Source organism: Podarcis vaucheri (assembly GCF_965113315.1).
Source record: "Podarcis vaucheri genome assembly, chromosome: 2".
Classification (NCBI taxonomy): Eukaryota; Metazoa; Chordata; class Lepidosauria; order Squamata; family Lacertidae; genus Podarcis; species Podarcis vaucheri.
Window position 1 is genome coordinate 131314734 of NC_138760.1, and position 24322 is coordinate 131339055.

Here is a 24322-nt window from a genome sequence, read left to right on the forward strand (position 1 = left end):
TTTTAAAAGTTTATGTCGCCCCATTCCCGGGGTTCAATCTCGTCTTGAACCTGTTGCGCAATAAACTCGGATCTTCCACAGTTTGCTCCTGCGTCCGGCTGAGCTCATTTCCTCCGCAGGGACCCGCGGACTTAGTCCGACGAGCTGGGTGACAGATTAACCCCCCTCACCCAGATTGTGCCATAACAAAAGCATAGACCCTTACTGAGAGAACATTTCTCCTCTTAACGGAGGAATCTGAGGGCTCCCTTGGACAAAAAACAAAGACCCCAACCAGGACAATTTGAAGCAAAACAGCAGCCTGTAGACTTGGCCTTTATTGGAAACTGTCGTGACAGGATGCCCACCCACAACAAGATGAAGCAAGATGGAAGTCCAGAACAAAACAAGACCCCAACTTTTATTAGTTACTAATTCCCCAAACTACACCCCTAAAACTACATCACAACTACATCATTGATACACCACAAAAAGGGAGGAGTTGTGGTGGTAATCTGAGTGTCCTGTCACCTGGCCGGTTCCCCCCTTTCCCCCTCCCCATGAGTACTTTCCAGGTGACAAAGGAGAGTTTGCAGTTTCCTGCCCCCAGAGGGAAGAGCTTATCATTGTCCTTTGTTCCAGTCCGTGCTGAATCCACTCCTATATGCAAGTTCTTTGTGACCTTGATGGTCTTCTGTCTAGGACCATCAGGGTTGGCATAGCAACTGGGCAGGGCTCCTGTGTACGTGTTGGTACGCTCAAGGGATTATGGCTGCTCTGTATCAAACCTTCCCCTTTTTGTAGTCCCTCCTTCATGGAGTAAAATAAAAGTGGAACGGTGGAGATCCGATTTATGGTTGATTTTCTATTAATTTATAACAAGTGTAGCGTATGTAGTGTGTGTGTGAGTGTATGTGTGTGTGTGTGTTGAGTTTGTACAAACTGAATGATGGGGGGGGGGGTGTTTCCTGCAACACTCCCAAAGTTCCAGAATACCATAAGTAGTTTAGTAAAAGAATGCAAGATGTACTACTACAGTACTGCTCTCCCACATGTGCAGGGCCTTATCTGACTCAGGTCTTCCTTTCTCTCCCTTAACAAGGTAGGACTTCCTGTGAGTTACACACCCCTTTGACAACCCTTTTCCTGAGGTACTCCAAGCAACAGACCCAAGGCATCTCCACACCCCTCTTAACTGGTTTGGGACACTTCTCTTTTTCTAGAAGAATCTCTCCCCTCCTGACTGGAATGAGACCTAAGTAGACTGTCTCTTTCCAGCTTCTACTTCTCCTGACTCAGCCTCCCAGTTAATTCCTGGCCAATTACTCTCACAGGACACCACACACTGTCCTTCACCCTAAGCTCAGAGACTTCTTTCTCTAGCTTGTGATATATTCCTCAGAGTCGGTGTTTCTACCCAAAACCAACCCTCTCTCCTCTCATTACCTATCCCCAACCTATCTCCCAACCTGAAACCTGTCTCTCCAAAACCTCTCCTTTTCAACTCCCTCTCCTGGAACCCTGGCCAATCAGAAGCAGTCATTTGTTAACCATTTGCTGGCAGGGAAAAAGAAAACACTTGGTGAGGCCACCTGCCCAGCAAAACAAACTTTCCGTCACACTCCACTTTCCACAACTCTCCATTCCCAACTCTCTCTGCCAAAGACCAAATATCAACGGACTCTCAGCACATGTTCACTCACAAGGAGCACTCCAGAATCACATTCTGCACATCCCTAACGGTACATTATAGCTTTCATCATACTTACTATTATGAGACATTTTATTTGCTTTAATACGTGTATGTACAACTTTCCATACAAACACCAGAACATCAAATATACTCCATGCATTTACAATTTATTGTTCTCTATATGAGTTTGTCAACATGAGGTACAAAGTGAACTCTGTGGGGAAAACGTGGCATACTCCATAAAACTAAATGGGTTCTCTCCCGTGACCGTCAGCAGGTGTTATTTAAGAACTCCATTGTAATTGAAACTCGTTTCACACGCCTTTCATTTAAGCAATTGCTTCTCTGTGAGATTTTTGATGTTTTCTAAGAGATCCACTCTGACTGAAACCCTTCCCACACTCCATACATTTATATGGTTTCTCCCCTGTGTGAGTTCGTTGATGTCTACTAAGGTGTGAACTCTGAATGAAGCTCTTTCCACACTCCATACATCTAAATGGTTTCTCCCTTGTGTGAATTCGTTGATGTATTGTAAGTTTTATACAATCACTGAAACCCTTCCCACAATCCTTACAATTAAATGGTTTCTCCCCGGTGTGACTTTGATGGTGCACATTGAGTTGCCAACTACACATGAAGCACTTTCCACACTCCATACATTTATATGGTTTCTCACCTGTGTGAGTTCGTTGATGTCTACTAAGGTGTGAACACTGAATGAAGCTCTTTCCACACTCCATACATCTAAATGGTTTCTCCCCTGTGTGAATTCGTTGATGTCTAGCAAGAGATCCATTCTCAGTGAAGCTCATTCCGCAATCCAGACATTTAAATGGTTTTTCCCCTTTGTGAATTCCTTGATGTCTAGTAAAGTTTCCATTTGTACTGAAGCTCTTTCCGCAATCCAGACATTTAAAAGGTTTCTCCCCTTTGTGAATACGTTGGTGTACAGTAAGGTGTGGACCATGACTGAAGCCCTTCCCACAATCCATACATCTAAATGGTTTCTCCCCAGTGTGAATTCGTTTATGTAAGGTAAGGTTTCTATTTTCACTGAAGCTCTTCCCACATTCCATGCATTTATATGGTTTCTCCCCTGTGTGAATACGTTGATGTATATTAAGGTATGAACACTGACTGAAGCTCTTCCCACACTCCATACATTTAAATGGTTTCTCCCCAGTGTGAATTTGTTGATGTCTAGTAAATTTTCCACCTTCACTGAAGCTCTTCCCACACTCCATACATTTATATGGTTTCTCCCCTGTGTGAGTTCGTTGATGTCTAGTAAGGCTTGCACTCTGACTGAAGCTCTTTCCACACTCCAAACATCTAAATGGTTTCTCCCCTGTGTGAGTTCGTTGATGTATTGTAAGTTTCCTATCTTCACTGAAACCCTTCCCACAATCCTTGCATCTAAATGGTTTCTCCCCAGTGTGAATTTGTTGATGTACAGTAAGTATTTCCCTATCCCTAAACCTCTTTCCACACTCCATACATTTAAAAGGTTTCTCCCATGTGTGAGTTTGTAGATGTACAGTAAGGTGTGAACACTGCCTGAAGCTCTTTCCACACTTTATACATTTATATGGTTTTTCCCCTGTGTGAGTCCGTTGATGAATTCTAAGGCTGCTACTATAAGCAAAACTTTTTCCACACTCCATGCATTTAAATGGTTTATCCCCCGTGTGAATTCGTTGATGTCTAGTGAAGTTTCCATTTTTACTGAAGCTCTTTCCACTCTCCATGCATTTAAAGTGTTTCTCCCCTGTGTTAGTTTGTAGATGTGTGCTAAGGTGATCACTCATGCTGAAGTTCTTTACAGATGGCCCCTCAAAATTCTGATTTCCTTCTTCATCACCTGGTTTAAAGTGGGGGATAAAGAAATATTGTTGGGTATTCAAGGAAGAGAACCAGAGAACTTAACACACAGCAAGACCAATCAGCACCTTCTCTTAACTTAACACCTCCAGCATCCTTCCCTCTTCTATGTACTAAAGTTTTCGGAAAGGAAAGGAAATCTGGAAATAATTTCAAGAACCCTTAGTATCCAGTTCTACCTTCAACTCGCATGTAACACTGAGCACCAAGAGAACCTTCTGTGCTGAGATGAGGCATCTATGGCCCTCCAGATTTGGTTGGACTCTAAGTACCCTCAACCCAAGCAAAGATGGCCAATGACCAGGGATGATGGGAGTTGTAGTACAGCAACCTCTGGAGGGACACATCTTCCCCCCTCCTGTGAAAATGCTACGCCTCTGTATTCAGTTTTCTCCTTCCTCCATGATCTGTAATATCTCACTGATACATTCCAACCAACTGTTCACATCACCTACACCTGCACCAGGATGCTGGAAAAGATGGGCCCTTATTCTTATGCAAAAGGGCTCTTGTTATATCCCTACACACTGAAAGGAGACATACAAAGGTACAGCCTCACAGCAAAGTGGAAGTATGTACCTCTCAATTGGTCCAGGACAACATCCCTGTATTTTTCAGTTCCAAGCGACAAGATGAGCTCAGACCTGAGTGTCAGAGTCTCTGCTATGTGGAATAAGAAAATCAGAAGAGCTGTTTATGTCATATGTGACTGTAAAAATATTTAAAAATATTAATCTTGTGAAACAAAGATAGCAAAGTATCTGGTGGCCCATTAAACGTTGATAAATGACACTGACCAGCCAACTTCATGCCACCATTATTACCCTGTGAGCCTCTTTGTAGATTTTACATAGGTTTTGGGGGGAAATTCATACCACAATATGAGCTTACAAAGAGTTACCTACTGACAAAAGTACAGTGTTGCTATAAACCAGTGTTTCCCAACCGGTGTTCCGTGGCACACTAGTGTGCCGCGAGACATTGCCTGGTGTGCCGTGGGAGGGAGGCGGGTGAGTCGGGCGGCGAGAGGCGGGGCGGCGGCGAGAGGCCGCCCAGCGCGGGGCTCTCGCCGTCTGCCTGCCTGGCTGCCTGCGTGGCGCTGACGTCACGGGGCTGTAACGTGCCCCACATAGGCACACGCGGGGCGGCGAGCGAGCTTCCTCCCACATCCCATCGCCGCTCGCTTCGGCCGGCCTACTGGGCTGTCGCAGGCGGAAGGCCTGCACATGCGTGAGGTTTTCGCGCCTTCGGGATTCCCTTCACGCCTTCCTCCTCCCGGGTCCTTGAGAGCGCGGGAAGCGGCAGCGCGAGACCGGCGTTGAGCCTGGTAGGTATTGCGCTTGCCAAGGCAGTCATTTGGGAAATGAAAACTTGCAAAGCAAGCAACCAGTTCAATCTGAAGTACGTGTATGCTTAATATCCTGTATCTGAAACCTGTTCTGCCCCCTCCCCCACACTTGGTGCCATTTTCATGTACACATGCAGCAGAGTAAGTTGACCCAGAATAGTACCAATTCAGATGGCAGATGGGAGAATGACAGTGCTGAATGCTTTCCCATGTAGAACACTCCCTGCAAATAAAAACCTAGCATATTTGGAAGAGGGATGCTAGCCTAACCATTACCTTCTATGCTGTTACTATTTTTTTATTTTTTTTTACATAAGTAAAAAGTGACCTTTCCCCATCTGGCATGGTGGTGTGCCTCGAGATTTTTTTCATGAAACAAGTGTGCCTTTGCCCAAAAAAGGTTGGGAAACACTGCTATAAACTACAATCTTCAACATCAACTTCATTGGGCTGGTCATGTTGTTTGGATACCTGATTATTGCCTTCAAAAGAAACCACTCTATTCCCAATTTAAGAATGGAAAGAGAAATAACGGAGGACAACAAAAGAGGTTTCAAGACGCTCTCAAAGGAAATTTTAAAAAATGCAGTATAATCTCATAAAATTGGGAAACATTGGCCTGCGAGCGCTCCCATTGGAGAATAAAGGTAAAGGTAAATGGACCCCATTAGGTCCAGTCGTGGCCGACTCTGGGGCTGCGGCGCTCATCTCGCTTTATTGGCCGAGGGAGCCGGCATACAGCTTCTGGGTCATGTGACCAGCATGACTAAGCCACTTCTGGCAAACCAGAGCAGCACATGGAAACGCCGTTTACCTTCTACTTGCACTTTGACATCCTTTCGAACTGCTAGGTTGGCAGGAGCAGGGACCGAGCAACGGGAGCTCACCCCATTGAGGGGATTCAAACCACCGACCGTCTGATCGGCAAGTCCTAGGCTCTGTGGTTTAACCCACAGCGCCACCCACCCTTTACCAAAGGTGTAATGGACTTCGAAGAAACACAAACTCAGGCCAAAAGGGAGAAACAAGCTAAGAGGAAAGCATGTTTGGCAAACTCTCGCAGTGATTAATTCCTGACCGGAAATCTATGTCCCCACTGCGGAACGATGTGCGGATCCAGAATTGGAATCACTTACGGACACACCATTAAGATCATGTTCATGGAAGAGAATCTTACTCTTCTATGAGTGGTCACCAAAAACATGACATGAACAAATGGCTCAAACAGGAGATTCACACCTTCAACGTCTAACAGCCAGGAGGAATAAAAATGTGCCCTTACCTAGAGAGGCCACCATCTCATAATTCTCCTCCATGACTTCCTTGTGCAGAGCTCTTTGGCCTGGATCCAGCAGAGCCCACTCCTCCTCCGTGAAAAACACAGCCACCTCCTCAAAGGTCAAGAGGGCCTGGAAGAGGAGGAAGAGGAGGAAGAGGAGGAAGAAGACGAAGAGGAAGAAGACAGAGCTGCTCTTAGATCCCCATCATCCCCACTCAACACAGAGGGAGGCTGAGTTGTCCCTTCTGTGCCTCTTCCCTCCTCCTGTTGCTCTTTCCCTACCTGAGGAAGCTGCCTGGCTCCTCTTTCCACTCCACCTCTGAGAAGAGGCCGTTCAGAGGACGGCTCGGAGGCCATTGTGTTGCCAGTGGAAAGGACGGAGGAGGAGGCGTAAACTGGGCCACTTCTGGGACTCTCTCAGCTGTTGCCAAGATGCACTTCAAAGCAGGGAGCAGCTCTTTAAGGAGAACAATGCAGAAATTATTATTATTATTATTATTGATTTAATCTATATACCGCCCTATTCCAGGAGTTCTATGGGCGGTTCACAGAAAAGCAGGGTTTTTTTAGGGAGACATTAATAATAATAATAATAATAATAATAATAATAATAATAATAATAATTTATTTGTACCCCGCCCATCTGGCTGGGTTTCCCCAGCCACTCTGGGCGGCTTCCACAGAGACCAAAAATACACTAAAATGTCACACATTAAAAACCTCCCTGAACAGGGCTGCCTTAAGATGTCTTCTGAATGTCAGGTAGTTGTTTATCGCTTTGACATCTGATGGGAGGGCGTTTCATAGGGCAGGCGCCACTACCGAGAAGGCCCTCTGCCTGGTTCCCTGTAGCCTCACTTCTCGCAATGAGGGAACCGCCAGAAGGCCCTCAGCGCTGGACCTCAGTGTCCGGGCAGAACGATGGGGATGGAGACGCTCCTTCAGGTATACAGAACCGAGGCCGTTTAGGGCTTTCAAGGTCAACACCAACACTTTGAATTGTGCTCAGAAACGTACTGGGAGCCAATGTAGGTCTTTCAAGACCAGTGTTATGTGGTCTCGGCGGCCGCCCCCAGTCACCAGTCTAGCTGCCGCATTCTGGATTACTTGTAGTTTCCAGGTCACCTTCAAAGGTATCCCCATGTAGAGCGTATTGCACTAGTACAAGCGGGAGATTACTAGAGCATGCACCACTCTGAAGAGACAGTCCGCGATCAGGTAGGGTCTCAGCCTGCATACCAGATGGAGCTGGTAGACAGCTGCCCTGGATACAGAATTGACCTGCACCTCCATGGACAGCTGTGAGTCCAAAATGACTCCCAGGCTGCGCTCCTGGTCCTTCAGGGGCACAGTTACCCCATTCAGGACCAGGGAGTCCTCCACACCAGCCCACCCCCTGTCCCCCCAAAATAGTACTTCTGTCTTGTCAGGATTCAACCTCAATCCATTAGCCGCCATCCATCCTCCAACCGCCTCCAGGCACTCACACAGGACCTTCACCGCCTTCACTGGTTCTGATTTGAAAGAGAGGTAGAGCTGGGTATCATCCGCATATTGATGGACACCCAGTCCAAACCCCCTGATGATCTCTCCCAGCAGCTTCATATAGATGTTAAAAAGCATGGGGGAAGGATGGAATCCAGGGGTCTGAACACTCATCCCCCACCACCACTTTCTGAACACGGCCCAGGAGGAAGGAGTGAAACCACTGTATAACAGTGCCCTCAGCTCCCAGTCCCTCTAGACGGTCCAAAAGTATGTTATGGTCGATTGTATCAAAGGCCGCTGAGAGATCCAGCAGAACTAGGAAACAGCTCTCACCTTTCTCCATAGCTCGCCGGAGATCAGCAACTAGCACGACCAAGGCAGTTTTAGTCCCATGATGAGGCCTGAATCCTGATTGGAAGGGATCCAAATCGTCCGCATCCTCTAGCCATGCCTGGAGTTGTTCAGCAACCACTCGCTCAATCAGCTTGCGCAAGAATGGAAGATTTGAGACTGGGCGATAGTTGGCCATACTGACTGGGTCTAAAGATGTTTTTTTAAGAAGCGGTTTAATGACCGCCTCTTTCAGCAGATCTGGGAACTTTCCCTCACAGAGGGAAGCATTAACCACCCCGCAGAGCCCATCGCTCAGCCCTTTCCGGCTTGCTTTTATTAGCCAGGATGGGCAAGGATCAAGGAGACAGGTGGTTGGTTTCACGCGTCCAAGCAGCCTGTCCACATCCTCGGGGGTAACGGATTGAAATTGATTCCATGCAACTTGACCAGACAGGGCTCTAGCACTCTCCCACCCCAGCCCTGCTCCCACGGTGGTGTCTAGCTCCTTCCAAATATGAGTGATTTTATCTGCAAAAAAAAAACTTTGCAAAATCATTGCAGGAGATCTTTACAAGGCCCCGATGGTAAAGGTTGTTCCGTTAAATTGCAGACCACCTGAAAGAGTCTCCTGCTATTATTTTCTGCAGATGTAATAGAGGCGGCGAAGAAAGTCTTCTTCGCCATCGCTATCGCCATTTGGTAGGCTCGACGTTGAGCTCTAACCTGTGTCCGGTCAGATTTGGAATGAGTTTTCTGGCACCGACACTCTAGCCATCTCAGCGATTGTTTCATCGCCCTCAGCTCCGAAGAAAACCACGGGGCTGTCTGGGCTCCATGCAATTGGAGAGGGCGCTTCCGAGCCAGACAGTCAATAGCCCTGGTTAACTCCACATTCCAGCGGGCCACCGGGGAATCAGCTGAAATGCCATCAACATGGGATAAAGCATGTCCTACCACTCTCTGGAAACCATTTGGACCCATTAAGTGGCAGGGGCGGACCATCCGAATTGGTCCCACCTCCCTGCAGAGGGGAAGGGTCGCAGAGAAGTCCAGTTGCACCAGCAAGTGATCTGTCCATGGCACTTCTTTTGTTTCACTTTTACTTAGTGTCAGATCACCCACGTCACTAGAGGTGAATACCAGGTCTAAGGCATGTCCATGACTATGAGTTGGGCCCAACTTATTCAGGGACAGCCCCATGGAGGCCATGCTTTCCACAAAGTCCCGAGCGGCCCCCTGTAAGGTCATGTCGGCATGGATGTTAAAATCCCCTAGGACAACCAAACTAGGTGTCTCCAGCCACAACCTGAAGCAGCTCAGACAGGGAATCCTTGGTGCAGTGGGGAGGTCGGCACACCAAAAGGAATCCTGTACCGCCCCTATTGCCCAACTTCCAGAACATGCACTCAGAGAACTGGGTCTTCCCAGTAGGACGCCTGATGCAAGCTAATGACTTCCTAAAAATCAATGCAACCCCCCCCCCACATGACCTGGGTTGCTGTGCGTAAGAGAAACCCGGTGGGCAAGCAGCGGCAAGGACAGGCCCATCTGCTTCCTCCAACCAGGTCTCTGTCACACATGCCAGGTCAAATCCTCCATCCACAATCAAGTCGTGGATGGCAGTGGTTTTATTCATCATTGACCTGGCATTACACAGCAACACCTTCAGGTCATGTGGGTATCCCCTGTTGATTACAGTATCCATCCGGTCAAGGCCAGACCCGGAGGCAGGGATAGTCTTCAAACAACGACTAAACCTGCCTCCTTGGTAATGACATGGTCTGGTCTTAGCGTAACTCCTTCTCCTGCCCATGATCACCAATATAGGATGTCCCATTCCTCCCCCCCCCCCCGTGGAACTTGTCCCAGCCATTGTGTTGGCTGGGGCCCCACTCCCAGGCAGCCCTGATCCCACCCCTTAAAAACAAAACACAAACTATACACAACCCATAAAACAACAAAAAAGAAAAACAGAACAATTATAGTAAAATTAATCCCCAACCAAATATCCATTCCACCCACCCCCAACAAAGGAAAAAAGGATAAAAAGAAATAAAAATTTTAAATGCCACCCACTGCTTGAGGACATTTTAAAACACAGATAGCATACCTTTTACAAATTATAAATATTGTCGCCTTATTATACTTCACCAACTGGTGGGGTTTGCGTTGCTCCCGGGAGGGAGGGAGGAAATCAAATGACACCAAGGTTGATTCAGAGAAAGAGTTTATTCTGCTTTCCGGATAGCAGAAGGCACTTGCATGGTCAGTCCACAGCAAGTCCAAAGAAATGAGACAATTCATGCAGTAAATATATCCTCCAGGCACCCCCCCTTCCGCAGGAATCCAGCCACGTCAGCTTATACATCACAGATGTTCCTGCTCCAGTACTCTTGACCATAAAAGGGTGTTCCTATTCCTGTTCCTATTCTCTTATCTCGGAGCAAGAGGTCACCAACTCCTGGCGCCATTCCCAGACTAAGTCTGTGCGTCAGAGTGTGGCAAGGACGTAAGATAAGATAGACACTGGAACAGCCAAGGCTGCTACAGACTGATAAAGGAGAGCTCTTTGAGCACTTGTTTATACAGCTGGGTTTTGGCTGAAGAGCTCAAGTTAGAGCATTTTAGAAATGCTCCCTTGGAGGAGGAAAAATGGGGATTTTGGGTCAGTTTCAAACTGACTGCACATAAACCCATTCGTTCAATATCAATACTCATAAACTAATGCTCATAAATTCTAATTACAAAGGCAGGGAACTGGAAGGATGTAATACTTTCTACAGGAACTTTATAATAGTAAGTTGCCTCAGTCTTTAGGGGTTTGTAAAGTTCTAGATTCAAATCCCAAACCCTTAATGAAGCTTTGCAGAAAGCACTACAGTCCCAAGAGGATATCTGGAGAAGCCTCTTTTTGGAAAGAAGGAGCATCAAAAACTCATCCCTCCCTTCCTCCTTTCCCCAAGTCCAGCTGGGGAGGGGGCATTTATTTAATTCCTCCAATCTTTGCCATAAACATATTTAAAGGGCTCCTGAGACCTTGATCACTTTCAAATCCTGCCATCCATGGGCCCATTTCCCTTGCCAAGCAGGAGGGAAACTGACAAGGTGCTTTTTCATGCTTCAGGAAATGGAAAATGCGCCTCTTCCCTCCAGTTTGGGGGCACAAAAGCAGCACAGCAACCCCTCCCCAACTGCACCCCCCAACATGGGAAACCCAACAAGGCTCTTTCCTTTGTGCCAAAGCAACCTCAGCCGGCCAGACTGGGATTTCTGAAAGGAGAGCTGGGGGGCTTCCCCCTTCCTTCTCACATCAGCCTCTTTCTTACTCAGGAAGCTCCGGAGGCCGATTTCCCCTTGACATTGTCCATCTCTCACCCCCCCCCACCCAATTCGAAATCTCCCTCCCTCCCACTCCAGAGGCGACTCTGTTCTCCAGCTGCTTCCCCTGCACCAAGTTAGACTCCCTCCCACCCTCCATATCCCCCCGCCCCATACAGGGATGCCAACTTGAATAAAATAGTGGGGGCAGCTCTTCCAAACATATTATGGGGAGGGGAGAAGACCCCCTCGGGCCCCTATGAGTTGGCTCCTATCCTTTCATGATCCCGACTGAGGCAGGGGGCGGCAGTTCAGGGTTCTGGGGTTCATCCTGCAATGCAAACCTTGTTTGGGGGAGAGGCGCCCCACCCCCGCAGCCACTTGCAGAGGGAAAGGGGGAGCCCTTCCTTCTTTCACCCCCCTTCATCCTTCCCCCCTCCCTGCTGCCCTGTTTGTAGGTTCAGGGGGAGGGAAAGCAAATTCTTCTCCCTCCCTGCACCCCAAATCACCCCCCTCCCGAAATGTTGCACCTTTCCCCTCCTCCTTTGCAGGCCTCCTTCTCTTCCGGGGATGTGCATGGAGACCCCACCCCTCCAACATTGCCTCTAACCCCCCCCACCCCGCCCTCCTCCGTCCCTTCCTGCCTCTCTAGGAAGCGAGTTCATTGACGGAGGGGGACGGGGGTGGGGCAGGAGATTGCCCCCTCCCTGCAAGCAGAGACCTAGAAATGTAATGGGAAGGGACCCACCCCCCCAAGGAGCCCAATGTCCCTCAGCCTTTTTCCGACCATGGCCCCCTCCCGACTTTATTTCCTTCCTGTCCTCCCCGCCCCCTGTCCTGCCAGTAGAAAGGTAGCTATTTAAATATTTTGCTTGTACATAGTGCATGTTTCCTTTATAGTTTTTATTAAGAAATCCACTGCGTTACCAGAAATTGGAGAGGCCCCCCCCCCAATAGGAGCCCCTTTAAAACTTCAGACGTGGTAACTGAGAGACCACCCAAAATCATTACAAATATGGGTTGTCCCCAAAACCAGAGCATGCACAAAGTTCATGTTTGTCAGTGAGGACAAACCTGACCTCAGTGGACCAAAGATCTATCTGACAGCACTAGAAAGCGTCTTCCTGTGCACTGCGGCCGCTGTTGTGTGCTTTTCAGGAAAAGGTTGGACTTGGGAAGCCCATCAAAACGTCTTAATCACAAGTCAAGGTGCTGCAGTGGCTCCTGTGTTGAACACATGGGGAATGTCATTTTTTCTATTTTTGTTTATGAATTTGTATGGTGGTTGTTTTCATTTTATTATTTTTGAAAAATTAATAACATATAAAAAAGAGAAGCTATTGTAAAATAATGAATTTATAAAATATAAACAAGGTCGAATAGTTTAAGGATTACTTTCCAGTCTTTCTGTGTTATCAGTGTCCATTTATTGCAACTATAAAAATGGAATTTATGCTCTTCTTATAACTGGGAGTTGGACTAGAAGACCCTGGACTCCCTTTCAACTCCACAGTTCTAGGATTCCAGAGCCAATCCTGCTTCCTAAACACCACAGTTGTGCTCCACTTTTCCCAACTCTGGATTCCCAATTCTCTCTGCCAAAGACCAAATATCAACGGACTCTCAGCACATGTTCACACTCAGTGAGCCCCCGAGAGTCACATTCTGCACATGTCTAACAGTACATTGCATCTTTCATATACTTACTGTTATGAGACATTACCTTCATTACCTTAATACATATATGTGCACCTTTCCATACAAACATCAGAAAATCAAAATTACTCCATGCATTTAGAATTGATTTTTCCCTATATGAGTTTGCTGATATGAGGGACAAAGTGAACTCTCTGGGAAAAACATGGCACACTCCATAAAACTAAATGGGTACTCTCCCGTGACCGTCAGCAGATGTTATTTAAGAACTTCATTATAATTGAAATACTTTCCGCACTCCTTTCATTTAAACAGCTGCTTCTCTGTGAGATCTTTGATGTCTTCTAAGAGATCCACTCTCACTGAAACCCTTTCCACAATCCATACATTTATATGGTTTCTCACCTGTGTGAGTTCGTTGATGTCTACTAAGGTGTGAACACTGACTGAAGCTCTTTCCACACTCCATACATCTAAATGGTTTCTCCCCTGTGTGAATTCGTTGATGTATTGTAAGTTTTGTACCTTTACTGAAACCCTTCCCACAATCCTTACAATTAAATGGTTTCTCCCCAGTGTGACTTTGATGGTGCACACTGAGTTCCCAACTACACATGAAGCACTTTCCACACTCCAAACATTTATATGGTTTCTCCCCTGTGTGAATACGTTGATGTATACTAAGGTGTGAACACTGAGTGAAGCTCTTCCCACAATCCACACATCTAAATGGTTTCTCCCCAGTGTGAATTCGTTGATGTACGGTAAGACTTCCATTTTCACTGAAGCTCTTCCCACACTCCATACATTTAAATGGTTTCTCCCCTGTGTGAATACGTTGATGTATATTAAGGTGTGAACACTTTCTGAAGCTCTTCCCACACTGCATACATTTAAATGGTTTCTCCCCGGTGTGAATTCGTTGATGTACAGTAAGTCTTTCTTTTAAACTGAAGCTCTTTCCGCACTCCAAACATTTAAATGGTTTATCCCCTGTGTGAATTAGTTGATGTCTAGTAAAGTTTCCATTTTTACTGAAGCTCTTTCCGCACTCCATGCATTTAAAGTGCTTCTCCCCTGTGTAATTTTGTGTGCTAAGGTGTTCACTCAAACTGAAGTACTTCACAGATGGCCCCTCAAAATTCTGATTGCCTCCTCCATCACCTGGTTTAAAGTGGGAGATAATAAAATATTGTTAGGTCTTCAAGGAAGAGAACCAGAGGACTTAACACACAGCAAGACCAATCAGACCTTCTCTGATTTTAGCACTTCCAGCATCCCTCCCTCTACTATGTACTAAAGTTTCCGGAAAGGAAAGGAAATCTAAAAATAGCCTGAAGAACCCTTAGTATCCAGTTCTACCTTCCACTCCCATGTAACACTGAGCACCAAGAGAAATCTTCTGTGCTGAGGTTAGATATCTATGGCCCTCCAGATGTGGTTGGACTCTAAGTATCCTCAAGACAAGATGGCCAAGTATCGGATGCCTGATTATCGTCTTTGAAAGCAACTACTCTATTCCCAACTTAAGAATGGAAAGAGAAATACCGGAGGACAAAAATGAGGTTTCAGAATGCTCTCAAGGCAAATCTAAAAAAATGCAGCATAAGCATAGAAAATTGGGAAACACTGGCCAGCACGCACTCCAATTGGAGAATAACCTTTACCAAAGGCATTATGAACTTTGAAGAAGCACAAACTCAGGCCAAAAGGGAGAAACAAGCTAAGAGGAAAACACGTTTGGCAAACCCTCGCTGTGATTAACATCTCCTCGGAAACCTATGTCCCCACTGTGGAAGGATGTGTGGATCTAGAACTGAACTCCAGTGTCCCTTACGGACACACTGGTAAGATCATGTTCATGGAAGACAATCTTACTCGGCTACGAGGAATCGCCAAAGAAGAAGACACAACATGAATAAATGGCTCAAACAGGAGATTCACACCTCCAACATCGAACAGCCAGGAGGAATAAAAATCTGCCCTTACCTAGAGAGGCCACCATCTCATAATTCTCCTCCATGACTTCCTTGTGCAGAGCTCGTTGGCCAGGATCCAGCAGAGCCCACTCCTCCTCCGTGAAAAACACAGCCACCTCCTCAAAGGTCAAGAGGGCCTGGAAGAAGAAGAGGAAGAAGACAGAGCTGCTCTTAGATCCCCATCATCCCCACTCAACACAGAGGGAAGCTGGGTGGTCCCATACAAGATGGGTGACACCTGGCTTGAGAGCAGTACATGTGAAAAGGATCTAGGAGTCTTGGTTGACCACAAACTTGACATGAGCCAACAGTGTGACGCGGCAGCTAAAAAAGCCAATACAATTCTGGGCTGCATCAATGTGAGTATAGCATCTAGATCAAGGGAAGTAATAGTGCCACTGTATTCTGCTCTGGTCAGACCTCACCTGGAGTACTGTGTCCAGTTCTGGGCACCACAGTTCAAGAAGGACACTGACAAACTGGAACGTGTCCAGAGGAGGGCAATCAAAATGGTCAAAGGCCTGGAAACGATGCCTTATGAGGAACGGCTAAGGGAGCTGGAGAAGAGGAGGTTAAGGGGTGATATGATAGCCATGTTGAAATATATAAAAGGATGTCACATAGAGGAGGGAGAAAGGTTGTTTTCTGCTGCTCCAGAGAAGCGGACACGGAGCAATGGATCCAAACTACAAGAAAGAAGATTCCACCTAAACATTAGGAAGAACTTCCTGACAGTAAGAGCTGTTCGACAGTGGAATTTGCTGCCAAGGAGTGTGGTGGCGTCTCCTTCTTTGGAGGTCTTTAAGCAGAGGCTTGACAACCAGATGCCAGGAGTGCTCTGATGGTGTTTCCTGCTTGGCAGGGGGTTGGACTCGATGGCCCTTGTGGTCTCTTCCAACTCTATGATTCTATGATCTGTGCCTCTTCCCTCCTCCCTGCTCCCGTTGCTCTTTCCCTACCTGAGGAAGCTGCCTGGCTCCTCTTTCCACTCCACCTTTAAGAAGAGACAGTGCAAACGATGGTGCTCCTGAGGCCATTGCGATGCCACTTCTGCGACCCTCTCAGCTGTTGCCACGATGCACTTCAATGCAGGGAGCAGCTCTTTTAGGAGAACAATGAAGAAATAATAATAGTAATAATAATAAATTGAATTTATATACTGCCCTATACCCAGAGGTCTCAGAAGAAGAAGAAGAAGAGTTTGGATTTGATATCCTGCCTTTCACTCCCCTTCAGGAGTCTCAAAGCGGCTAACATTCTCCTTTCCCTTCCTCCCCCACAACAAACACTCTGTGAGGTGAGTGGGGCTGAGAGACTTCAAAGAAGTGTGACTGGCCCAAGGTCACCCAGCAGCTGCATGTGGAGGAGCGGAGACACAAACCCGGTTCCCCAGATTACGTGACTACCGCTCTTAACCGCTACACCGCACAGGGCGGTGCACAGACAGATGGATTTAATTAGGGTGGGATACATTTACACAGATAGCATACCTGTTACAAGCTGCAAATATTAATACTAATAAATTAATACAGTACTCATAAATTCTAATTACAAAGGCAGGAACTTTATAATACTGTAAGCTGCCTCAGTCTTTGGTTTGTAAAGTTATAGGATCAAATCCCAAACTCTTAATGAAGCTTTGCAGAAAGCATTACAGTCCCAAGAGGAAATCAGGAGAAGCCTCTCTTTGGAAAGAAAAAGCATGAAAAACTGTTCTCCCTTCTCCTTTCCCCCAAGTCCAGCTGGGGAGGGGGCATTTCTTTAATTCCTCCAATCTTTGCCTTGAAGCTTTTTAAAGGGCTCCTGAGACCTTGATCAGTTTCAAATCCTGCCATCCATGGGTCCAATTCCCTTGCCAAGCAGGAGGGAAACCAACAAGGTGCTTTTTCATGCTTCAGGAAATCAGGAATGCTCCTCTTCCCTCCAGTTTTGGGACACAAAAGCAGCACAGCAAATCCTCCCCAACTGCACCCCCCAACATGGGAAACCCAACAGGGCTCTTTCCTTTGTGCCAAATCAACCTCAGCCTGTCAAACTAGGATTTCTGAAAGGGGAGCTGGGGAGGGGGGCAGACCGGCTCCCTGACGCAGGAGGCCAAGAGAGGGAGGGGGGTGTTCCAGGCTGAGTGTGAAGAAATACATAAAAATGGGTTAGGAGGCTGGGTCTAAGATGGGGGGGGGGAATGTCACCTGGTGACTTTCATTGCATAGGTGCCAGCTTCCCGGGTCCCTGAGCTCAATTCCTCATGAAGCGGCCGGGCACCCACAAATTTCGGTGCCAGGGCCATGCATACTGAATGGCAGCCCCAGCCCCAGGGGGTCCCACGGTCGTGGGGTGAAACTGGCACAACTGGTTCCGTGTCCCAGTCAGGTTGCACGGGGGGGGGGGAGGGGAGGAACGTCTCAGGAAGCAAAATGTCTCTCCCCCCCCCGGAGTCTGGTTGATCTCTCCGCTTCCAAGAGGATCCTGCAATGCAAACCTTGTTTGGGGGAGAGGACGCCCCCCCCCCGCCTTGCTCAGATTGCCTCTCCTGGTTCCCAGAGGGAAAGGGGGGGGGAGACCGTCCTTGCTTTGATGACCCCCTCACCTTCCCCCCCCTCCCGCCCTATTTGTAGATTCACAGGGAGGAAATGCAAATTCTTCTCCCTCCCTGCACCCCAAATCACCCCCCTCCCGAAATGTTGCACCTTTTCCCTCCTCCTCCTTTGCAGGCCTCCTTCTCTTCCGGGGGTGCGCATGGAGACCCCACCCCTCCAACATTGCCTCTACCCCCCCGCCCTCCTCCGTCACTTCCTGCCTCTCTAGGAAGAGAGTTCGTTCACCCAGGGTGACCCCCCCCCCTCCCTGCAAGCAGAGACCTAGGAATGTAGTGGGAAGGGACTCTCCCCCCCCCCCGTGCTTTGCATGCAGGAGGTCCCAGGTGCAATCCTGGCAGGCAGAGAGACCCTGTTGGCATCCGTCTGTCTTGGGGGGCGATGGAGGAGGGGGCCTTTGGGGGTGAAGTCCAACTGTGGGCAGCTTGCAGCACCTGCTGTCACTTCATCATGTCATGGGCAAATGCTCAATGCCGGCAGAGGGAGTAGCAGCTCCGTATGATCTCTGCTTTCAGCCTCCTATACTGCCAGCTTTCTACAGATTTCTGAAGGATGGGCCAATTACGGGGGCACAGAGATCCCTCCGCAGGGAGATGACTCTCCTGAAACCACTGGCAATGCCCACATTCCCCTGTGCCACCTTCCCTCCGTATATTGTTTGTCCCCCTCAGCACCTCCTTTATTCCGGCTGCCACCTGGGATTTTATCCCCTTTGCAGTTAATGTACCCATGAATGAGAAGAGAAGGTAAAACAATGAATTTATAAAATATAAACAACGTAGGATATTTTAAAGATTACTTTCCAGTCTTTCTGTGTTTTCGTTGTTCCTTTATTGCAACTATAAAAATGTGATTTATGCTGCTGTTCTAATAATAATAATAATAATAATAATAATAATAATAATTTATTTACTCTGGGCGGCTTCCAACAAAACATTAAAATAACCTATTAAACATTAAAAGCTTCCCTAAACAGGGCTGCCTTTAGATGTCTTCTAAAAGTTTGGTATTTTTCTCTTTGACATCTGGTGGGAGGGCGTTCCACAGGGCGGGTGCCACTACCGAGAAGGCCCTCTGCCTGGTTCCCTGTAACTTGGCTTCTCACAGCGAGGGAACCGCCAAAAGGCCCTCGGCGCTGGACCTCAGTGTCCGGGCATAAACTGGGAGTTGGACTAGAAGACCCTGGACTCCCTTTCAACTCCACAGTTCTAGGATTCCAGAGCCAACCCTGCTTCCTAAACACCACTGTTGTGCTCCACTTTTCCCAACTCTGGATTCCCAATTCTCTCTGCCAAAGACCAAATATCAGTGGATTCTCAGCCCATGTTCACACTCAATGAGCCCTCGAGAGTCACATTCTGCACATCCCTAACAGTACATTGCATCTTTCATATACAGTGGTACCTGAGGTTAAGTACTTAATTCGTTCCGGAGGCCCGTTCTTAACCTGAAACTGTTCTTAACCTGAAACACCACTTTAGCTAATGGGGCCTCCTGCTGCCACCATGCCGCCAGAGCACGATTTCTGTTCTGAGCCTGAAGCAAAGTTCTTAACCTGAGGTACTATTTCTGGGTTAGCGGAGTCTGTAACCTGAAGCGTAGGTAACCAGAGGCACCACTGTATGAGACATTACCTTCATTGCCTTAAAACATGTATGTACAACTTTCCATACAAACATCAGAAAATCAAAATTACTCCATGCATTTACAATTGATTTTTCCTTATATGAGTTTGCTGATATGAGGGACAAAGTGAACTCTGTGGGAAAAACATAGGTAAAGGTAAAGGTACCCCTGCCCGAACGGGCCAGTCTTGACAGACTCTGGGGTTTGTGCGCCCATCTCACTCAAGAGGCCGGGGGCCAGCGCTGTCCGGAGACACTTCCGGGTCACGTGGCCAGCGTGACAAAGCTGCATCTGGCGAGCCAGCGCAGCACACGGAACGCCGTTTACCTTCCAGCTGGTAAGCGGTCCCTATTTATCTACTTGCACCCGGGGGTGCTTTCGAACTGCTAGGTTGGCAGGCGCTGGGACCGAGCAGCGGGAGCGCACCCTGCCGCGGGGATTCGAACCGCCGACCTTTCGATCGGCAAGTCCTAGGCGCTGAGGCTTTTACCCACAGCGCCACCCGCGTCCCTACCGGGAAAAACATGACATACTCCATAAAACTAAATGGGTTCTCCCCCGTAACACTATGTAATTGCTTATTAAGAACTTCATTATAACTGAAATACTTTCCACACTCCTTCCATTTAAACAGTTGCTTCTCTGTGAGATCGTTGATGTCTTCTAAGAGTTCCATTTCCATTGAAGCCCTTTCCACACTCTATACATTTAAATGGTTTCTCCCCTGTATTAGTTCATTGATGTCTTTTAAGAGCTCCATTCCGATTAAAGCACTTCCCACAATTCATACATTTAAATGGTTTTTCCCCCTTTGTGAGTTCGTTGATGTGTAGTAAGGCTTGCACTCTGACTTAAGCTCTTTCCGCATACCATACATCTAAATCAGGCATGTCCAAAGTTGGTTTATTCCGGCCCCTGTGGCAGTTTATTTCCTGGGGTAAAATCCTAAAAAAACCTCAAAAACCTTGGGGGGAAATCCCGCCAAAAGCTCAACAACTTCAATCCCCCAAAAAACAACTTTGGTCAGCCCCCACACATATTAACTTCATCAAATCTGGCCCTCTTTGAAAAAAGTTTGGACACCCCTGATCTAAATGGTTTCTCCCTTGTGTGAATTTGTTGATGTATGGCAAGTCTCCTATTTTTACTGAAGCTCTTCCCACTCCATACATCTAAATGGTTTTCCCTGTGTGAATTCGTTGATATTAGATAAGTCTTCCATTTTTACTGAAGCTCTTTCAGCACTACATATATTTAAAGGGCTTCTCCACTGTGTGAGATCGCTGGTGTCTTCTAAGATTTCTACTATCACTGAAACCCTTCCCACAATCCATACATTTAAATGGTTGCTCTCCTGTATGAGTTCGTTGATGTGTTGCAAGAGCTCCACTCTGACTGAAAGCCTTCCCACAAATACATTTAAATGGTTTACTCCCGATGTGACTTTGTTGGTGCACAGTGAGTCTCCCACTACAAATGAAGCTCTTTCCACACTCCAAACATTTATACGGTTTCTCCCCTGTATGAGTTCGCTGATGTAGAGTAAGGCTTCCACTGGTACTGAAGCACTTTCCACAAACAGTACATTTGTATGGTTTCTCACCTGTGTGAGTTCGTTGATGTCTAGTAAGTGTTCCATTGTGACTGAAACTCTGTCCACACTCTAAACATTTAAAGGGTTTCTCCCCTGTGTGAGTTCGTAGATGTATGGTCAGTTTTGAAGTTTCACTGAAGTTCTTTCCACACTCAATACATTTAAATGGTTTCTCCCCTGTATGAGTTCGTTGATGTGTTGCAAGAGCTCCACTCTGACTGAAAGCCTTCCCACACATACATTTAAATGGTTTCTCCCCGGTGTGACTTTGTTGGTGTAGAGTGAGTTTCCCACTACGAATGAAGCTCTTTCCACACTCCAAACATTTATATGGTTTCTCCCCTGTGTGAGTCCGCTGATGATTTCTAAGCCCTCCACTCTCAGTGAAACTCTTTCCACAATCCATACATTTAAAGGGCTTCTCCCCTGTGTGAATTCGTTGATGTATAGTAAGTTTTCCACTCTCACTGAAGCTCTTTCCACACTCCATACATTTAAAAGGTTTCTCCCTTGTGTGAGTTCGTAGATGTATAGTAAGGTGTGAACATTGTCTGAAGCTCTTTCCACACTGCATACATCTAAATGGTTTGTTCCCTGTGTGAATTTGTTTATGTACAGTAAGGTTTCCATTTTTACTGAAGCTCTTTCCGCACTCCATGCATTTAAAGGGTTTCTCTCCTGTGTTAGTTTGTAGATGGGTGCTAAGGTGTTCACTCACACTTAAGTACTTTGCAGATGGCCCTTCAATATTCTGATTGCCTCCTCCATCACCTGGTTTAAAGTGGGAGAAAAGAAAATATTGCTAAGTATTTAAGGAAGAAGATCAAACCTATCCATTTTTAAGGAAATCAGCCCTGAGTGCTCACTGGAAGGACAGATCGTGAAGCTGAGGCTCCAATACTTTGGCCACCTCATGAGAAGAGAAGACTCCCTGGAAAAGACCCTGATGTTGGGAAAGATAGAGGAAACAAGGAGAAGGGGAGGACAGAGGACAAGATGGTTGGACAGTGTTCTCGAAGCTACGAACATGAGTTTGACCAAACTGCGGGAGGCAGTGGAAGACAAGTATGCCTCGGACACGACTAAACAACTAAACAACAACAACAATTCAAGGAAATGAACAAGAGAACTTAACACACAGCAAGACCAATCAGCACATTCTCTTATTTTAACACTTCTAGCATACCTCCCTCTCCTATGTACTAAAGTTTCAGGAAAGGAAAGGAAATCTGAAAATAGCCTGAAGATCCCTTAGTATCCAGTTCTACCTTCAACTCCCATGTAGCACTGAACACCAAGAAAACCCTTCTATATACAGATGAGGCATCTATGGCCCATTCTTCATCTCCGCCCCCCCAAGTGAAAATGCTTTGCGTCTGTATTGGGTTTTCTCCTTCCTCCCTGATCTGTAATATCTTGCTGATCTTCCAACCCACTGTATACATCACCTAAACCTGCACCAGGATGCTGGAAAAGATGGGCCCTCATTCTGATGCAAAAGGGCTCTTGTTATATCCCTACACACTGAAAGGAGACATACAAAGGTACAGCCTCACAGCAAAGTGGAAGTATGTACCTCTCAATTGGCCCAGGACAACATCCCTGTATTTTTCTGTTCCAAGCGAGGAGGTGAGCTCAGATCTGAATATCAGAGTCTCTGCTATGTGGAATAAGTAAAACAGAAGCGTTGTTTATGTCATATGTGACTGTAAAAGTATCCAAAGTAACAATATTTTGTTACAGCAAAGTATCTGGTGGCCCATTAAAAGCTAATAATGACTTCCACCAGAAAACCTCTTTGTAGATTTTACAGAGGTTTTTGTGGGGAATTCATGCCACAATATCAGCTTATGAAGAGTTTCCTACAGACAAAAGTACAGTGCTGTCAGGATTTACCATGCTCCTCTCATACCAAGAAGCGGCAAGCTGGCAGGTTTATTACTCTTAGATTCCTTGAGTATTTACACAGTAGCTTCAGTCCGAGCCCTCCCAGCTCAGTCCTCTCCCAATGAGACAGTTGGACCCACTGGATGACACTGTTGACGCCAGCAGGATATCCTCCACCGGTTGACCCACCTCCTGTTGGGCTGGCGTTGCGCCTCTACTCTACTCTTCTGCCTACTCTGAGGAGACTCGGGGACAGCTGGCCTTCCTCCTCCTCTTGAGCCGGATCTAACAGCGGCAGTTGCTCTGAAGCAGGCTCTGTCTGCCCTGTGCTGTCTTGGGAATTTATAGCCTGCATTCCAGGATGGGACAGACTTCCATCACTCTCAGTGTGAGCAGGATTCAAGCCTCTACCCTCCTTAGCCTGCCCACCCTTCTTCCCTGGAGTCTACGCAGTCTCACTCTGGGAAGGGACGTCCCTGAGAAGTATTGCTATACACTACAATCTTCAACATCAACTTCATTGGACTGGTCATGTTGTTCAGATGCCTGATTATTGCCTTCAAAACAACTATTCTATTGCCAACTTAAGAATGGAACTTAAGAATGGACAACAAAAGAGGTTTCAAGATGGTCTCAAGGCAAATCTTAAAAAAAAATGCAGTATAAGAACAGAAAATTGGGTAACACTGGCCAGCGAGTGCTCCGATTGGAAAATAACCTTTACCAAAGGCATCATGGACTTTGAAGAACCACAAACTCAGGCCAAAAGGGAGAAACAAGCTAAGAGGAAAGCATGTTTGGCAAACCTTCACCATGATCAACTCCCACCTGGAAACCTATGTCCCCACTGCCAAAGGATGTGTGGATCCAGAATTGGACTCCACAGTCCCTTACGGAAACATGTTAAGATCATGTTCATGGAAGACAATCTTACTCGGCTACAAGGGGTCACCAAAGAGGAAGACACGGCATGAATAAATGGTTCAAACAACAGATTCCCAACTTCAACGTCTAACAGCCAAGAGGGGAAAAAATGTGCCCTTACCTAGAGAGGCCACCATCTCATAATTCTCCTGCATGACTTCCTTGTGCAGAGCTCGTTGGCCTGGATCCAGCAGAGCCCACTCCTCCTCCGTGAAAAACACAGCCACCTCCTCAAAGGTCAAGAGGGCCTGGAAGAAGAAGAAAACAGGGCTTCTCTTAGATCCCCATCATTCCCACTCAACACAGAGGGAGGCTGGGTGGTTCCATCTGTGCCTCTTCCCTCCTCCCTGCTCCCATTGCTGTTTCCCTACCTGAGGAAGCTGCCTGGCTCCTCTTTCCACTCCACCTGTAAGAAGAGGCCGTTCAGAGGGGGGCTCGGAGGCCATTGCGTTGCCAGTGGAAAGGATGGAGGAGGAGGAGGAGGCGTAAACTGGGCCACTTCTGGGACTCTCTCAGCTGTTGCCACGATGCACTTCAATTCAGGGAACAGCTCTGAAAAATGCAGAAATTATTATTATTATTGACTGAATTTATGTACTGCCCTAGACTACGAGGTCTGAGAGTGGTTCATAGAAAGGCAGATTTAATTAGGATGGGAGACATTTACACAGATAGCATACCTTTTACAAATTACAAATACCAATTCTAAAAAATTAATACTCATAAATTCTAATTACAAA

General features: G+C 46.9%; 3 protein-coding genes across 7 annotated transcripts in view; all 3 read right to left on the reverse strand.

The window, feature by feature from the left end:
• LOC309527321 (E3 SUMO-protein ligase ZBED1-like) overlaps positions 1–24322 on the reverse strand; it is a 57159-nt gene that overhangs the window by 31857 nt on the left and 980 nt on the right. The window lies entirely within an intron of this gene.
• Positions 1745–24134, reverse strand: LOC309527339 (uncharacterized protein). 5 transcript variants are annotated; one of them, XM_082214116.1, is made up of 5 exons: positions 10115–10293; positions 6466–6640; positions 6187–6313; positions 4136–4216; positions 1745–3536 (listed from the first exon to the last, which is right to left on the reverse strand). In XM_082214116.1, exons 2-5 carry the CDS (start codon positions 6538–6540, stop codon positions 2002–2004), a joined length of 1818 nt encoding a protein of 605 aa, XP_082070242.1. In that variant the 5' UTR covers positions 6541–6640; positions 10115–10293; the 3' UTR covers positions 1745–2001. The 5 variants fall into 5 exon arrangements, with proteins under 5 accessions (XP_082070242.1, XP_082070240.1, XP_082070243.1 ...); XM_082214114.1 differs by having other exon boundaries at positions 4136–4219; XM_082214117.1 differs by lacking the exons at positions 4136–4216; positions 6187–6313; positions 6466–6640; positions 10115–10293 and adding exons at positions 22348–22428; positions 23704–23830; positions 23954–24134.
• On the reverse strand, positions 13032–16080 carry LOC309527418 (uncharacterized protein). Its single transcript, XM_082214270.1, has 3 exons — positions 15917–16080; positions 14968–15094; positions 13032–14142 (listed from the first exon to the last, which is right to left on the reverse strand). The coding sequence occupies exons 1-3, from the start codon at positions 15992–15994 to the stop codon at positions 13286–13288; spliced, it is 1062 nt and encodes a 353-aa protein (XP_082070396.1). The 5' UTR covers positions 15995–16080; the 3' UTR covers positions 13032–13285.

Bases quoted from the DNA above. Each gene is read 5' to 3' on its own strand.
- LOC309527339 (XM_082214115.1), bottom strand. From the start codon at position 24,028: ATGGCCTCCGAGCCCCCCTCTGAACGGCCTCTTCTTACAGGTGGAGTG. The intron at 23,831-23,953 runs GTAGGGAAACAG...TTCTTCTTCCAG, and splicing joins GAGCCAGGCAGCTTCCTCAG to GCCCTCTTGACCTTTGAGGA. The intron at 3,537-22,347 runs GTACATACTTCC...ACTTTAAACCAG, and splicing joins TGTCCTGGGCCAATTGAGAG to GTGATGAAGAAGGAAATCAG.
- LOC309527418 (XM_082214270.1), bottom strand. From the start codon at position 15,994: ATGGCCTCAGGAGCACCATCGTTTGCACTGTCTCTTCTTAAAGGTGGA. The intron at 15,095-15,916 runs GTAGGGAAAGAG...TTCTTCTTCCAG, and splicing joins GAGCCAGGCAGCTTCCTCAG to GCCCTCTTGACCTTTGAGGA. The intron at 14,143-14,967 runs GTAAGGGCAGAT...ACTTTAAACCAG, and splicing joins TGAGATGGTGGCCTCTCTAG to GTGATGGAGGAGGCAATCAG.